This window comes from Podarcis cretensis (genome assembly GCF_951804945.1).
Source record: "Podarcis cretensis genome assembly, chromosome: 5".
NCBI lineage: Eukaryota > Metazoa > Chordata > Lepidosauria > Squamata > Lacertidae > Podarcis > Podarcis cretensis.
This window is the reverse complement of record NC_137174.1, coordinates 37800477-37817532: the sequence shown is the minus strand read 5'-3', so window position 1 is coordinate 37817532 and position 17056 is coordinate 37800477. Positions and strand designations below refer to the sequence as shown.

General features: G+C 44.1%; 1 protein-coding gene across 4 annotated transcripts in view; it reads left to right on the top strand.

Annotated features, from left to right (window-relative positions):
* The window catches only part of LGI1 (leucine rich glioma inactivated 1), a 33531-nt gene extending 23320 nt beyond the window's left edge, over window positions 1–10211 (top strand). For all 4 annotated transcript variants that reach the window (XM_079976350.1, XM_079976349.1, XM_079976351.1 and 1 more), the window contains exons 5-8: window positions 5626–5697; window positions 7172–7341; window positions 8451–8615; window positions 8717–10211. In XM_079976350.1, the coding sequence (XP_079832476.1) occupies window positions 5626–5697; window positions 7172–7341; window positions 8451–8615; window positions 8717–9534 (1225 nt within the window). In that variant the 3' untranslated portion in view covers window positions 9535–10211. The remainder of the gene's footprint in view (window positions 1–5625; window positions 5698–7171; window positions 7342–8450; window positions 8616–8716) is intronic.
* Window positions 10212–17056: the final 6845 nt, after the last annotated feature.

The following is a 17056-nucleotide window of genomic DNA, read 5'->3' as shown; positions in this document are numbered from 1 at the left end:
AGTTTGATGATTTTCCTGATGAGGAATCGAGGGTTGCTTATGTGATTGGCCATCTCGAAGGCGGGGCAAAACATTGGGTGAGGCCACTAATGGCAGCCAATAATGAAGCCCTAAGGGACACAAGGAAGTTTTTTCGCACCATGGATCTGATGTTTTCCAGCGAGATTGAGCAGGGAGTGGCGCGCAGGCAGTTAATGGCGTGTAAACAAGGGAACCGATCTGTCCGTGAGTACTGGACTGAGTTCACCATGTTGATCCATAAATTAGGTTGGGATTTGTCAGCGGAACCGATACAAATGCTGTTCGAAGAAGGACTATCTTCGGCAGTGGTAAGACGAACTTTCCCGGGGGCCCAGGGCGGAGTCTATGGACCATCTGACTAAATCAGCGCTGGCCATAGGATCACGCCAGGAGGCCAGAGCCTTGGAGAAGCGGGAAGGGAAAGGGGAGCGTTGGAGGGATTTCCGCATTCCAGAGATGCCAGAGCAGCCTTCTCTGCCAGCAGAGCCGATGGAAATCGGAACAGCGCGCGCGCGCGCAATTTCAAACCCCAGTGAAGGGCGGAAGAAGGAGGGAAAAGGCGCCAAGAAATGTTTTCTCTGCCAACAGCCAGGTCATTTTGCCAGAGTTTGTCCGCAAAGAAAGGAATGGCAAGGAATGGCGGGAGCTGTTGGGGAGGAGGGAGAAGGAGCTAAGGAGCAAGTAAAAGCCAACGCCTGGCTGCCACCGACGGGGCACAGCAGCCAGGCCAAGGAACAGTAAATGTGCCCACGCCAGAACCCCCAAGACCAGCTCTTGTAATAGAGGTATTGCTGGAGCTGGCAAACGGACACCCACTAAAAGTGAAGGCGCTATTAGACTCAGGCAGCTCCTGCAACTTTATGAGTAAGGAGTTTGCAGCCGCACATCAGATACAGACCATTCCTTTAAAAAATCCCCTGCAGGTGACCACGATTGATGGGAGGGCGCTGTTGGGGGGAGAAGTAGACCAGCAGACTGTCCCCATGACAATGAGGGTGGCAAGACACACGGAACGGATAGCGTTTAATATAGCCACGTTGGGAGGAGCGCTCATCATTTTGGGGATGAGCTGGCTAGCGCTGCATGATCCGCTTGTGGGATGGCATCAGAGAGTGGTTTCCTTTGGGTCAGCACATTGTATGGGACACTGCACAGAAAAAGGGGGCCAAGTAGGCACTCAGGCCACATTAGCAAAGATAGAAGCAATGGATCAAGGTAGGGTACCACGACAATATGCAGATTTTGCCGACGTCTTCAGCGAAAGGGAAGCAGATAAACTACCCCCGCACAGACCCTTTGACTGCCAAATCAACTTACTCCCAGGAGCGCAATTGCCAGTGGGCAAGGTGTATGCAATGTCTGACAGGGAGATGCAGGAGCTAAGGGAGTTTATTGACAAAAACCTCAAGCGTGGGTTCATCAGGGAGTCACGAGCGGTGGGGGGTAGCCCAGTGTTCTTTGTGGACAAAAAAAACTCGGACAAGCCGAGATTAATTGTGGATTTCAGGGCCCTAAACGCAGTGTCCGAACCCGTGACTTTCCCTATGCCCAGAATCGATGACATTCTGACCCGGGTGAGAAAAGGGAAGATTTTTACCAAGCTGGACCTGAGGGGGGCGTATAACCTGATACGTATGAGAAAGGGAGATGAGTGGAAAACCACTATGTTCACCCCCTTGGGGGCATTTGAGTACTGCGTTATGCCTTTCGGCCTCCAGGCGGGATCAGCAGTATTTCAATCATTCATGAATCACGTACTAGGACCATTGCTGTACAAGAACTGCGCTGCGTTCTTGGACGATGTACTGGTGTACTCAGAGGATGAAGAGCAGCATGTGCGAGATGTACGAGAGGTACTGAGCAAACTGCAAGAAAACCAGCTGTGGGTGAAACTGGAGAAGTGTCAGTTTCACACCAGGGAGGTGGAATTCCTTGGGTACCGGTTGTCGGACAAGGGGCTGGCCATGGATCCTAGCAAGGTGCAAGCGGTGTCGGAATGGAGACCGTGTGCCTTCTTCTCGAGGAAATTGAACAAGTCTGAGAGGAATTATACAGTGTACGACAGAGAATTACTCGCCGTCCACGAAGCGTTCAAGAGATGGAGACACCTGTTGATTGGGGCGCAACACAAGGTTCAAGTGCGGACAGACCACAAAAATCTAGAATACTGGAGAACAGCCCGAGTATTGAACCAGAGACAAGTAAGATGGGCGCAAGAGTTCTCCAAGTTCAATTTTGAAATTCGCTACGTGCCAGGGGCTGAGAATGTCAGGGCGGACGCTCTCTCCAGAAAACCTGAGTACTTGGAGGGGGAAGGAGGGGCGGAAGAAAGACATATCATCTCAGAGGACCACTGGGTTTGTGGGGCGGCATTGGTGGGGCAAAGAGAACTGGTAGAGGGTATTGAAAACGATGAATATGCCCAAGAAAAACTTAGGGAACTCAGGGAGACAGGTGAGAACGCAGGGGGGTTTGAGGAAAAGAACGGAAAACTATATTACAAAGGGGCGCTCTACATACCAGGTGGGGAACTAAGAGGGCGGGTGCTTAAACAGTTGCATGACAGCCCCACGGCGGGGCACTTCGGGCAGCACAAGACCATGTGGTTGGTTACCAGGGAGTTTTGGTGGCCCAAGGTGCGGGAAGACGTGCGGGAGTATGTCAGGGGATGTGACAGGTGCCAAAGAGCAAAGGGAGAGAGGTTGGCGCCAGCAGGGTTATTAGAACCCTTACCCACCCCAGAAAGGCCATGGGAGATGGTATCCATAGACTTCATGACCGATCTACCGAGATCCAAAGGGAAAACCGCGGTCATGGTGGTGGTAGATCTACTAACTAAGATGTGCCACTTTATAGCTTGTTCACATGCAGTGACAGCGGAAGAAACCGCAAGGTTGTTTGTGGAGCACATTTTTAGGTTGCATGGCGCCCCCTTGAGGGTTTTGAGCGACAGAGGAAAACAATTTACTTCTAGGTTCTGGAGGAAACTAATGAGCATGTTGCATGTGGAGGTAAGTTTTTCCACCGCCAGGCACCCAGAAACAAATGGGCAAGCAGAAAGGGCAAACGGGGTTTTGCAACAATATCTGAGGTGTTATGTAAAGGACAGAGAAACTGATTGGGTAGACTGGTTACCTCTGGCAGAATTTGCCTACAACAACGCGGAGAACGTGTCCACAGGGATGAGTCCCTTTCTAGCCAATTATGGGTGTCATCCTCGGGCGTTTCCAGGAGAGGGCGGGGGAAGGTGGAGTGTACCTGCAGCGGAAAATTTTGTTGAAGAGATGGAAGCGATCCACCGTCAGCTCCAACTCAACTTAGAGAAAGCCAAAGAAGAATATAAGAAGCAAGCAGACAGAAATAGGAGGGAAGGCGAAACCATAAGGGTGGGTAACCGGGTGTGGCTATCCACCCAAGGACTGCCGTTCAAGGGAGGGTGTAAGAAATTGAGACCCAAACGGTTGGGACCCTTTGAGGTCATACAGCAGGTCAACCCAGTAGCATTCAAACTCCGATTGCCCAGTCACATGAAATTGCACCCAGTATTTCACAGGTCATTACTGTCGCCATACAGAGAGGGATGTGAGTGGGGGGAACATGAGAGGGAGGTCACCCGGACACCCGTCATAGAAGAGAGAGAACGCAACATGGATGTGGCAGGGATCATTGATTCCAGGTGGAAGGGGAATCAGGTGGAATACTTGGTAGAATGGGAGGGGGAGGAAGAGTCAGAAAACACATGGGTACCGGCAGAGGAAGTCAAAGACGAGATTTTAATAGAAACGTTTCATCGGCGTTTCCCAAGGAAACCACAACCAGTGGCAAGATTTAGGAGGGAACACTTCGGGACTACAGATGAGGAAGGGGAGTTTGAAGGGTTCCCAGAGTCGGGAGTGGAGGTGGAAACAGATTCCGACGAAGGAGAGGAAGAGGGGGAAAGAGACGGAAGGTCGTGGTTAGAAGTGTTTGAATCCTCGGAGGATGAGGGGAGTTCCTTCCAGGGATTTCCGTCCTCGCCGCCAGTAAGAGAAGAGGCGGGAGGGGGTGAAGGGGGCCCTGGGGGGGAGGTGGATGTCAGGGAACTGCCATCGGAAGCACAGGTGGTGAGAAGGCTTCAGGAGAATAGGAGAGACACTTCTTCAGCAGAAGAGGGAACCAGTAGGGGGAGTGCGGGAGCTCCAAAGGAAAGGGAGTCGGAGGGGAGGCTCTGGGATACTTCCAGTGAGAACAGTGAGGAGGTATCAGGACAGCCTTTAAGGACCCCCACCCCCCGCCGGAAACTGTCACGCAGGGAATCCAGGAGGCGCATGTCCGTGAAACAGCTTTTATGTTGGAAACGTTTCCGCAAACGCCCACTGTCAGATTCTACCAGCGACTGACGGAGCCATGCTGAAGGGCTCCGCTCAAGGCAGGGCTTCACTAGACTGAGTGAGCTCTGAGGGATCCAGCTTCAACGCACAAGCAGCTCATTATCCCACCACACCTGTCTATGAACTACTAAGCGGGGGGTGGAATCCTTGGGCCCCTCCTTTCCTTCTTTTCCACCATGGTCACAACAAAGAGATCAGAAGCTTTCACTTCCAGCAAACGAGGTTCCTTATTACGTTGACTAAAACTATGGCGTGTTCAAATAAGCCAAGATTAAACAAACTATAGTTTAACAAGTATCTTCATTCATTTCAGACATAAAGAGTAACTCTAGCTAATTTAAAAGTAGAAATAGAGATTTCTGATCTCTTCTTTAATGCCCTGTTAGAGGAGGGAGAAGCACATGAGTTTGAGGCTCAATACAGTTTGTGCATGTAACACTAATCCATAGTTTAGCATTAGGTCTGAACTGGGCCATTATATTCCTATACAGCACAGCAAATAAATTTGTGATAATGATGCCTATTAAACTGTTCTGTGAACTTACAGCAGCTGATTAATTTAGTTCCTGACACACTAGTTTCATTCAAATGAACTTTTACATAGAAGTATAATGATTCAAGCAGCTATTAAAAATATAATTATAAATTGGCTTCTTGACAGCAGAGAGTCATTTAATACTAAATATGCTTCAGACAATTTGTTTTCAACAGAAAAGGATTTTTTTAAAAGTCACAGCTTTGATTTGTTGAATATCACTTGGCGTGCAGAAAGGGGGCAGAAATTTGTATTTATGCATGTAATGAAAACTCTTTCTTGACATTGGTTGTTGATGGTTTTTGCTTAATATTGTGCAAGTCACCCTGGCTTGTTTTGGGTTGTTGTTGTTTCTCAGTTGAGGGGTGGGATATATTAAATAAGATAAATAAAATAACTTTGCATCTTCAGAACAATTAAAAGAAAGCAAAAAGTCACAGAGTTTGTCAAAATATGGACAAGGCATGGGAAATCTTCACATTCGACAATTGTTTTGGAGAGCAATTGGAAGTGCAGTCATGATATTTTAACAAAGAACTGTTAAATAAGTTGCTCTGACAAATAATCCTTTAAAGAAAAACACTTCTTGGCATTTGCATAGCACTCCTTAATTGTTTGCCGTAGAAGTATTTGATGAAACAGATTAGAAATGAATGAAAGGATGATCTTGTGCTAAGAATAAAACATTTTCTTTTGCAGGAGTCTTGCAAACAATAATCTCCAAACCCTCCCCAAAGACATATTCAAAGGCTTGGATTCTTTAACAAATGTGTAAGAAAGCTTCTTCATTTTAACACTATGATTTGAAAGACAAGAGATCAATGCTCACTAGTAATTATTACAGAATAAGTACAGGTCTGGCCACTCATTAGGTGGGCGTGGTGTGACAGATGCATTAAAACCATTGCTGCCAGTTGCATTGTCAATTTACATTCAGGCACCAACTGGTTCCATTAGGAGATATATTTTGCCTGTTACCAAACATCTCTCCAACCTACCAATTTTTTAAAGCTTCAAAAATGTATAACAAAATAGAAACGCAGCAAGCACTAGCAAGGACGAGGCTGCTGCCTAATTGTTCAGTTGGCTGCATAGCAAGCAAATTACTTTGTTTTGAACCAAACCTTTCCAATTGATGAAGACAGTGATTGGAACACTGTCAAGGGTATTAACATTGTTTGTGCAATTCTACAGCCGAAAGTTGAGATTTGAGACACAGTCGAAAACACCCTGATTATATACAGGGAAAGTTGAAAAATGGGGTAGACTGTGTGCCATCAAACCTCCCTTGTCAGAGAATAATAAAATCATATAGAGTTGGAAGGGACCCTGAGGGTCATCTAGTCCAAACCCCTGCAATGCCGGAATCCCAACATGCAGTCCTCCATCCATTTTTTAAAAAGTTTATTTTTATTAAAAGATTTTCATGTATAACAAAGATGCATATTAACATCTGTTTTCAGTTAATAAAGTCCTTTCTACACGTCGGTTACATTCAGTATGAGACATTTCTGTCCTAGGCATTGTGAGGTTGGCTTACACTGTACCCCATCCAATTTGAAAAGAGACCAGACCCTGCTTAGCTTTGCAAATGTGCTGGCAGTTTTATTGCTGCACTATTAGGAGGGCATAGTCACCAGTGTTTTAGTGGAGAGCAAACCAAGGCATACCTGCAGTAGAGACGAGGCTTGGAGAGGGGAGGACATTTTCAGTGGCAGCCAGGAGCATCCCTGTGCTTGCAGAGTATAAGCTACGTTTACTAGGATCTATAATGTGGTGGCACCTACACTTTGGAACTCCTTGCCTGTTGATATCAAGCAGATGCCTTCACTATACTATTTTCGGCACCTGCTAAAAGCATTTTTGTTTAGACAAGCCCACCCAGGTTTCAATAATAGAGAATGTTTTAACTCTTTTAACTAATTATTTTATTCCACTTTGAATATTTTTTTTGCAATCAAGCTGTATATAAATTTTACGGATTAAATAAAATAATAGTTATGAGTGGAATAAAATGAGAGCCCATACTGAGAGCAGTGAGACTTAGCTAGATGAAAAGGGGGTTGCAATATTTGAACACACTTACAATCATATCTGCAAATAAGTAAGAAATGCTCCCTCCTTACGCTGCTCTATGACCGTAATAAAGTGTTGATTGATTGATAAGTAAGAAATGGAAAACGAATGTTTCAAAAGCACTTGTATTGCACCTACAACCCCCGCCCCTCCTTTCTCCTTCCGACAGGGACCTTAGAGGTAATGCATTCAAATGTGACTGCAAATTAAAGTGGTTGGTTGCGTGGGTGAGCAGAACAAATGCAACAGTAGAGGACATTTATTGTGAAAGTCCTCCGGAATATAAGAAGCGAAAAATCAACAGCCTCTCTCCCAATGAATTTGATTGCATTATTACAGGTGAGTGTTCTAACTGCCTTCCGTTTACTGCATTGATGGCATATTTTACAAGTCACTCTCGCCATATGCTATAGAATGGGGATATATAGCACACCCCATGGGACATGTGTCCCAGCTCTACTAACCCTCTTCAAGCCTCGCCTTTAGATTCTGGGGCATGCCTAGCACCTAATAGGGGACTGGATGTACAGTAGTACCTCAGTTCTCAAACTTAATCCGCTCTGGGAGTCCATTCGACTCCAGAAACCATTTGAAAACCAAGGCACGACTTCCAATTGGCTGCAGAAGCTTCCTATACTCAAGCAGAAGTTGCAGAAGCCATGTCAGACCTTCGGCTTCTGAAAAATGTTTGCAAACCGGAACACCTACTTCCAGGTTTGCGGTGTTTGGGAGCCAATTTATTCGACAACTACGCCGTTCGGGAACTAAGGTACCACTGTAATTAGAATGATTCCTTCCCTCCCCATGCCCATTCCCTGCCTTTAGAACACCTCATTTTGGGCCGTATGTTGGTGGACATATCACATGCCTGCTAAGCTGCCCACTGGCATGTGGACATGGTTCTGCTAGTATGCAGGTTTTCTGCTGGCGTGACACCTTGTCCACCAGACTGTGTGTTAACTGCCCCCTCTCAGCTCCTCCCAGGTGATACTTTGGATTACTCTGGCAATTCTTCAGTTCTTGAGCTTTTTTAAAACAACAACAACAACCAAACACCCATGAAGCTTTGCTTCCACTCAACAACCATTCATTCCAGTAAAGAACTGAGTAACAGCATTGAAACTTCCTGCGTTAGGTACTTTGCCCAGGTTAACAGAAATAAGGGACTTTAGAAAGTAACCACTGTCTGGGAACAGGAGTGCCAGCTTGGCCCCGTGACTGTGGGTTCTTGGGGCTGTGGGTGCCAAGCAGTGTGCATGGCCCTGGAGTGAAAATTTGTTGGTGCCCAGCCCCTTCATGGAGAATTTTGTGGGTGCTTGAGCACCCAGGGCCCCAGGGAGCCGGCACCTATGTCTGGAAACCTTTTTAAATTATTATTATTATTATTATTATTATTATTATTATTATTATTATTAAGCATGTCTCCTTTTGGTGTGCCTTTTTTGCAGAATTTGTTGTTTTTCGGAAGCTGCCTTATCAGTCACTATCGGTGGACACATTCTCGTTTGAGAATGATGAATTTGTTGTCATTGCCCAGCCTTTTACTGGAAAGTGTATCTTCCTTCAATGGGACCATGTGGAAGGGACTTTTAGAAATTTTGACAACATTACAGGTATGAATGATTCGTCTCCATAGGCATTGTGTTGCTACCTGATCTAAATGCCAGTTGATGATGAAGCAATCTTTTATCTCTTTTATACTTTTTTTATCCAGGGACGTCAGTGGTTGTATGCAAGCCTGTCATTGTTGAGAGAAACCTGTACATCATAGTTGCCCAACTCTTCGGCGGCTCCCACATATACAAAAGAGACGTTAATGCAAATAAATTCACTAAAATTCAGGATATTGAGATTCTCAAAATCAGAAAGCCTAATGACATTGAAATATTTACGATGGCGAAAGAATGGTATTTTGCAATTGCAGACAGTTCAAAAGCTGGAATCACCACTGTTTACAAATGGAATGGAATCGGATTTTATTCTGACCAGTCTTTGCATGAGTGGTATAGAGATACTGATGTGGAGTACCTTGAAATAGCTGGCAAACCTCACTTGATCCTGTCCAGTAGTTCTCAGCACCCTGTCATCTATCAGTGGAACAAAGGAACAAACAAATTTGTTGACCCTGTTGACATTCCAGATATGGAGGATGTTTATGCTGTGAAGCACTTCACTGTGAAAGATGACATTTACGTTTGTCTAACAAGATTCATTGGTGATTCCAAAGTAATGAAATGGGGAGGTTCGAAATTTCTGGATTTACAAAGGATGCCGTCGAGAGGGTCAATGGTATTCCAGCCACTTCAGATAAAGAATTATCAATATGCTATTCTTGGAAGTGATTATTCATTTACTCAAGTCTATTTCTGGGAGGCAGGAAAGGCCAAATTTGTGAAGTTTCAGGAATTAAATATACAAGCTCCAAGATCTTTCACACACGTTTTTGTCGACAAGCAAGATTTTCTCTTTGCCTCAAGCTTTAAAGGGAATACAGTGATTTATAAACATATCATAGTGGACCTAAGTGCGTGACACACAGAGATTTTGGGAATTTGTTGTGAGGCTTCCTCCAATGATAACAAGGACCTAATGAACTAAATGCATGATGATGATTCTCTTTACTTCCAGTCTGCGGAATGCCTTTAACGGATCAGATTGCTAGAATCAAATACTACAAGTATCTTCATCCGTAAATCTAGTCACGTCTAGTGCTGTTGGGAATTGCTTTTTTTTTTTTTTTAAGAAAAGACAAATCATTAATTATTATTTGCAGTCACAATGGCTTGGATCCAAATTTAGTCATGCTTAAAGTAGACCCATTGATATCAATGGCACATAGTACAGTGATGAGTAACTCAAGCCCCACTGATTCCAGTGGGTCTACTCTAAACATGACTAAGGTTGCATACACACCATACATTTAGAGCACATTTAAAGCACATTCCCCTCACCCAAGAATCCTGGGAACTGCAGTTTATCTTTCACAGAGCTACAATTCCCAGCATCCTTAACAAACTACAGCTCACAGGATTCTTTGCCCGGGGGTGGGGGTCCTTAAAATATATCATGTGTATGCAGGTAGTCTGGATCCAGTGCTCTGTAAATATGTAGTGAAACTCCATCTATCTTGGGGGGGGGGGGATCCAATAAGATGTAATTTTCCATTCTTCACCTATTTGAAAACTGCCAAATAAAACGTTTACATTTTCTTTCATATTCCAAATGGTTTTTTGTTTCAGAATTATGTCATTTTTTTAATGTACTTTTGCGCCAATTCAGCAGTTTCCTAGGGACATTGAGATCCACTGTGAGGATGCCGCAAATGTAACACTAGACCTGGACCTATGTGGTTTTTTATTATTATTTTTAAGTTTAAAGAGCTGTTTTCTTTTTTTTATCATTCTTTTTATTATTTTTCAAAATTATGCAAATCAAGTCTAATTACATTATTTTAATACAATTTCTTAAAATCGGGTTTCCCGCTCCTGTTTCAAACATATGGCAATCATTTCTTCCCGTAGATGCATCATTTCTTATTTAGTGTCCAGTTGTCATCCTTCGCTTGCCATTAAACCATTCTTCCAGCTGACTGCTTCCCCCCCTTACAAACAGCATCTCTGCTACGTCTTACAAATATAAAATCCAGTTCACGTGTGTAGTCCTTCATATACATTTTTGTTCCAGACCTGGTGTGCTGGGAGAGTTCATTACTATCTTCCATTGTTCAGTTCTTTGCAGTGTTTATCTGGATGGTACAAAGTCACATCCCATTCCGTCCGCTGTTTACAGACTAGCGTATGGGCCACAGCCATTAATAACTCACAGGGTGTACATCCAGGCTCTGCCATTAAATTCCGCTCTGGAGTCCTTTCTCGGCACACAGTTAAGAGCAAGATCTTTCCTCAAATTCAGTCTCTTTACCACATCTGTTCGGCTGCAGTTCACCCCCCGCATTCCTCTGGCAACACTCCAGTCCAGAAATAGTTGCAGATAAAGTCCATTCAGCCTCGACCGAGGGGGAGGGCATACCAAAACCTTATTAAATTCCTTAGCATAAATCAAAAGCCTCCCCTCCCCTCTTTTTCCAAGTATCAGACAGAATAACAAAGCAGTGGCTACACACGTCTCTTTCATTATGCAGGGGAGGTCAAGAAAAGGAAAGACCATTTGAAAACCATAAGAAAGCACAAAGCACCTTGTCCTCCCTCTTCCTTTCCCGGCTGTTGTAGGGGTTCTCAAGCTTCTAAAAAACATTCAGATACATTCAGAGAGCCAAGCCCAGTCCTTTTGGCAGCTGATTGATTGCAGCCCATTAGCATATGTCAGTCCAGGAGCGCTTCTTGATTAAAGCCAATTGTCCAGATTAAGGAGGAGCCAACCACAAATCACGCCGGTAATAGAGGATCGTCCAAGGCAGGGACACACTTCCAGGTCGTTCCCACTCTGCCTTTCAAGTTGGCAGACACAGGATTTCATGGTACTGTGGGATGCAGTGAACTCCCCAGACCCTACTGTGGAGCATTGCGAATATTTATGCCTCATAAGTCCTCGCTTTCCCCTGCCTGAGCTTCCTTGCAGCTTGTGGAGGGCTGCGAAGAACAACTGCCATTGACTCGTGAAGTAGCTGGAAATGAACCTGGACCTATGTTATGACACTGTTGGACTTTTCTAGCCACTTGAAGTGCATAGCTCCCAAACTCTAAATATGGATATCTTTGGGTACAACACAGCTCCATAGAAATGGAGGAAATGAGTGTGTGGCACCCGCACTTTCCATGACTTACATAGGGGAAAAAATTCTGTTGAATTCTGCTCTTTTTGCTTCCAATAATTCCTTACATATCCATACTGTGGGAGGAGCTCAAGATACTGTGGGTGAAGCTCAAGCAAATATTACTTTTGCACAGAACTTCTTAGTAAATTACTAGTTAAATATTTATCATTAATCCATATTTCTAAGGCTTTTCATTTTAATGAAAAATATGCAGTGTTTATTCAGAAGCAAGTCCCGCTGTCATAATCATAGGGTTGCCAGGTCAGGGGCATCGCAGACCCTGAAATTTCTCGGCCTAAACATGAGACTTAGGGACAGCCCCTGGTGATGTCATAGGAGTGGGCCCAGATCTTTCTTCCTCTGTGCTCCCTCCCTCTATTGAACCCTGGAGATGGAGGTTAACTGGGAGACAGCAGAGAAGGGCAGTTCCCACCACCAGCAAAAAAAAGTATATGCAATAATTTGCAGCCAGCTCCTGCCAGGCTGAAATGTGCAAGCTGCGTGCAGAAATGTCTTAATTAAAAAATAAATAAATTAAGGCATTCTCACACACCTGGACATTCAAGACTTTCCTTTGCTACCTGGAGGGAGCCAAGCAAACCTGGAGAGTTTGGGTCATCCCCGAAGGTCTGGCAACCCAATATAAACTGCCCTTCCTTCCTTCCAAACAGCAGCACTCAGTGATACTATTTCAGAATATACTGGGATGTTATTTGGGGATATCCTGAGATGCCGTTCCTGTTTGCCCTGTTTACGTGGCTAGTTAACACAGTCTTTAATCAAGATGCTGGGGATGCAACTCTTCTTTCAACAGAGAGAAAGAAAAATCATGAATCTAACATGAAATGAAATGTCCCCAGTCATGTACCGCGAAGGACTGAACTTGACAATATGCCAGCTACAGTTGGGAGTGTCTGATGCACCCTGAATTAAAGCAGAGCGACAGTTCTGGAGAAGAAAACCTGTCACCTCGCTAATTAGCAGGAATGCAGCATGAGCCACTCACTAAACAGTTATCAGATGTTTTGTCCCACAGTGCTGTCACTGCGAGTTCTTTTCACAGAACTGTGCTTCAAAGACAGCCCTCCAAATTCCTGGCACGGTATTGATGCAAACATATTCTCAAGCGAATAGTTCCTGGAATAACATGGCAGACATTACAGGATCTCCTAGAGCTAGCGCTCTCTCTCTCTCTCTCTCTCTCTCTCTCTCTCTCTCTCTCTCTCCCCCCCCCCCCCCGCTGTGTTTAAGTCATGAGAAAATCAGAAAGCAGACACAGGACACACAACACCAAATCCTGGTTTTAAAATGGAGACTCTTGGATGTCAATTTACAAGTATACACTTGCTCAATGGCTGCAGCTTCAAAAAAAGGAGTTAAGAACCAGCAAGGGTATTGTGTTGCACACAGCCACAGATGGATTCAGTATAATACTATGCACATCTATTAGGAAGCAAGTCCCACTAAGTTCAGTGGGGCTTACTCCCTGGTAAGTGGGTACAGAATCACACCCTTGCTCACTGTTTAAGTGTATCTGTTGGGGAAAATACAATGCAACAGAATGATTTTGGCACCTCAAGACTGCCCCCCCATTGTGCTTTCTCTGACTGTTTTTCAATAGGCAGCAATGTCATTAATCTCATCACCTAAAAAAAGAATTAAAGGTAAAGGTAAAGGTACCCCTGCCCGTACGGGCCAGTCTTGACAGACTCTGGGGTTGTGCGCCCATCTCACTTAAGAGGCCAGGGGCCAGCGCTGTCCGAAGACACTTCCGGGTCACGTGGCCAGCGTGACATCACTGCTCTGGCGAGCCAGAGCCGCACACGGAAACGCCGTTTACCTTCCCGCTGGTAAGCGGTCCCTATTTATCTACTTGCACCCGGAGGTGCTTTCGAACTGCTAGGTTGGCAGGCGCTGGGACCGAGCAGCGGGAGCGCACCCCGCCGCAGGGATTCGAACCGCCGACCTTTCGATCGGCAAGCCCTAGGCGCTGAGGCTTTAACCCACAGCGCCACCTGCGTCCCCAAAAAAAGAATTGAGCACCTCCTTTTGGGGCAGATTCTTGAAGAGTCTAGACTAAAGAAGTCTGAAATAACTAGTTGCTACAAATGGCCCCTAATTGGACCCCCATCGAAGTTGGGTTCAAGGTCTGTTACCACCAGTCTCTGTGGATGTTGTCATCTCAGCACTATTAAGAGTAACATCATACAAGCACCTAGATGTGCAGTTATATTTGAGCTTATGGTCATATGAGTCTTTAACTCACCCCACTCCCAGAAATGTTTGTTGTTAGAGCACACAAATGAAGATGCAGAGATAAATGCAGGAAATTTAGGAAACCAAAGAGGAATGTCATTCTAACTTTTCTGTTCTGACCCTTGATTGGTTGCTGAGCCTTCCCTGTGGTTTTTAGGAAACCATGAGGCCAAAAATCAGCATCCCTATCCTTACAGCTGGATCATAGCAATGATAGACAGCATTTCCTCTAGATGACTGATTTCTGGCTGACTTTCCCTCCAATAGCTGCCGCTCCACGTATCCTGTAAATGGGGTGCCTTTGGGGACACAGGGGTTCCAGAATGGTTAAGTGGGGGTGGAGCTTCTGCTTCCCACTTATTGTAGCCCCTTGTGAGATCTTGCACAAGGCTGAAGGGTTTAATGGGACCTTGTGAGGGCTGGAAATCCCAGAACATATGTAGGGGGACACGGAAGGGCTGCAATGAGAGGAGAGGGAGGGAAAATGCTTTTGCACAGCCCAAAGTCCTTGCACTATTTAGCTGGATGCTACCCTTGAACACAAGTAAATATACATGGATTTTAGGGGCAATGGAATGACACAGCTCTGGCCACAATTTTCTCTGCACATTTGCTATTTCTTGGGTTCCACTGTGCTTACTGATTCAACACGCTCCTGGGATTCTTTGGATCAGTATTGAATGTATACATAATTTGAACATCAAATTGTATCTTCAAAGGGGTTTCTCAGCCTCACGCAGTTTTAATCAGAAGCTAAAAATTGGGATATTGTGTTATCACTCAGAATTTCCAGTGATCTCCAGATATAGTGCAAAATTCAAACTGCAATTTTCAGCATTAAAAGATCTCTACGGATATTCCCAGCACAGAAAATATAACATAGAGATAGCTTTTCAGTGAGCAACACAAGGAATGGGATATTTTTAGCACAGGATTCATGATAGGTGAGCTATCTTTAAAGTGCAGGAGAGTAAAGGTTGAATAGGCAGCTTTCTACATTGACTTTGAGACAGATAATAATTTCACTGTTCATTATGGATACTGAACCACATTCTTTCATAGGCCTCTGGAGAATCATCACTTATTTTTATGGACTGGATCGTGGTTAAATATAACATGGTTAATCATTATTATGTTAATAATTTCCTCCAAAGTAATACTTAAGAGAAGCAACAACAGATTTTTCTGCTAGTGCAATATATGTTATTTTTTTGCTTCCATACTGATGTTTGAAGCTGTAATGGCTTTTTGGTGCTCCCTGATGGTTTTGCTTTTGATTGACAGATCACATGCAAGGACCAAATGTTCCTGAAATGATAAGCAATGCAGAAAGTTATTAATGGATGCAAACTACAGATCAATTTTTTTTAATGTAGCAACTTCACTTTGATATGCCTCACTTTAATGTCTTAGCCATAATAGTCCTATTAATGGAATTTTATCATATACCCCTAGCTCTCTTATCTATTGCTGTATTAATTTTTAAATGATATGTGTGCATAAGGTTAGTGAATTCCACATGCCTTTGTTTACTCCCATAAAGGAGCTAAGATTTTACCCATCTGTTCCAAATAATTTGACATCAGTGTATTTAAGAAATGAATTTTTCACAGGATAGGAGACATTAAACACAGAACCCCATTCAACTTTTTCTGGAGATATTCAATACATTTGCGTCAATTTGTAGTTAAGGGATAGTGACAGTGGTAGAGCTTCATGCTCTGGCACCGGGGGGCGGAGAGCAGGTGGGGGTGGGGCTGGCACAGGTCCTGGGGGCGTGGCACACTGCCCGCAGGGGCATGGCATGCAGAGCGGGCGGGGGGACAGCCACGATGGCACTCTACCAGGATCGCACTGCCAGGGGCGATGGGCTCCCCCCACACTCCTCTTCCTCCGCCAGTGGATGAGCTATGATGAGTCAGGAAGTTCCTAAGCTCAAATAGATGATGTTAAGCAAGGTCTCCTCTCTCCATATCAGTCTCCCAACGAAAGGTCCATCTAGTCTTACATACAATTCCCAGTGTCAGATGACTCTGCAAACTCTTTTTTATGGGGAGGATGGGTAGAATACCTAGAAACTTCAACCCAGACTCAACAGTGCCACATTTTGTTGTGCCCAATAGCCATGCTCTCTGAATTTGTCTAATGACCTTTTAAAACAATGTGAGCCAGTGCATAATTATTTTATTTATAAAAGTATTTATATGCCGCTGTATTACAGTGTTTTGCAGCAATATGATAACATAAAACCAAACAATAAAATCATAAAAGCAAAAAAAAGTTAAAAATAACACATCTTGGGGTTATAAATTTCATGCATTAATTATTTGTCTGAAAAAGTATTTTATTTTGTCTCCCCTGTTGATCGGTTCTGCTGGTGCTATGAGGGATGGAGAATGTTGTATCTTTCTGTCCACTTTCTCCAAACCTCACATAACTTCCATCTGCTTCTCTTCCCTTTCCTATGGCATCTTTTTTTTAATCTAAGCTATAAAAATACAAATTTTTGCTTTTCCTTTTTCATCATCTGAGTTGTCCTTTCCTACAGTCTGTGAATCCAATCAACTTAAGTATGCTACCGCCATAAAAGAGGGCCTTCCCTAAATTAATTGTGTTAATAGAGATTTGCTCCATTGTGCTATGGTAATTTATGATGCTCTTTTAATCTGAAACACAAATTAAGCAACACAGGACAAATTCATCCCTGGTGAGATACTGTTAATTTACCTGAAGCTACACCAAAGGTTACTATAACTCATCACATACTCACAGTCTTTATACCATTACCTAAGGATGAGAGTGTGGAGAAGGGCAACTGGGGCCTCCAGGTATTTTTTGAAGTTTTGGAACAGAGGTAGTGCAATTCCAGTGCCATCACCACCCCTCCCTAGGGATGGGAAAGCAACTTTATTCAGTCTGCTTTTAAATGTGAATTTACCTTTAAATGCAAAGTGAATTGAACCAAATCACAGCCATTCTTCAAAAATTTGCACTTATCTATAGCTTAGAAGCAAGCCAAATGTA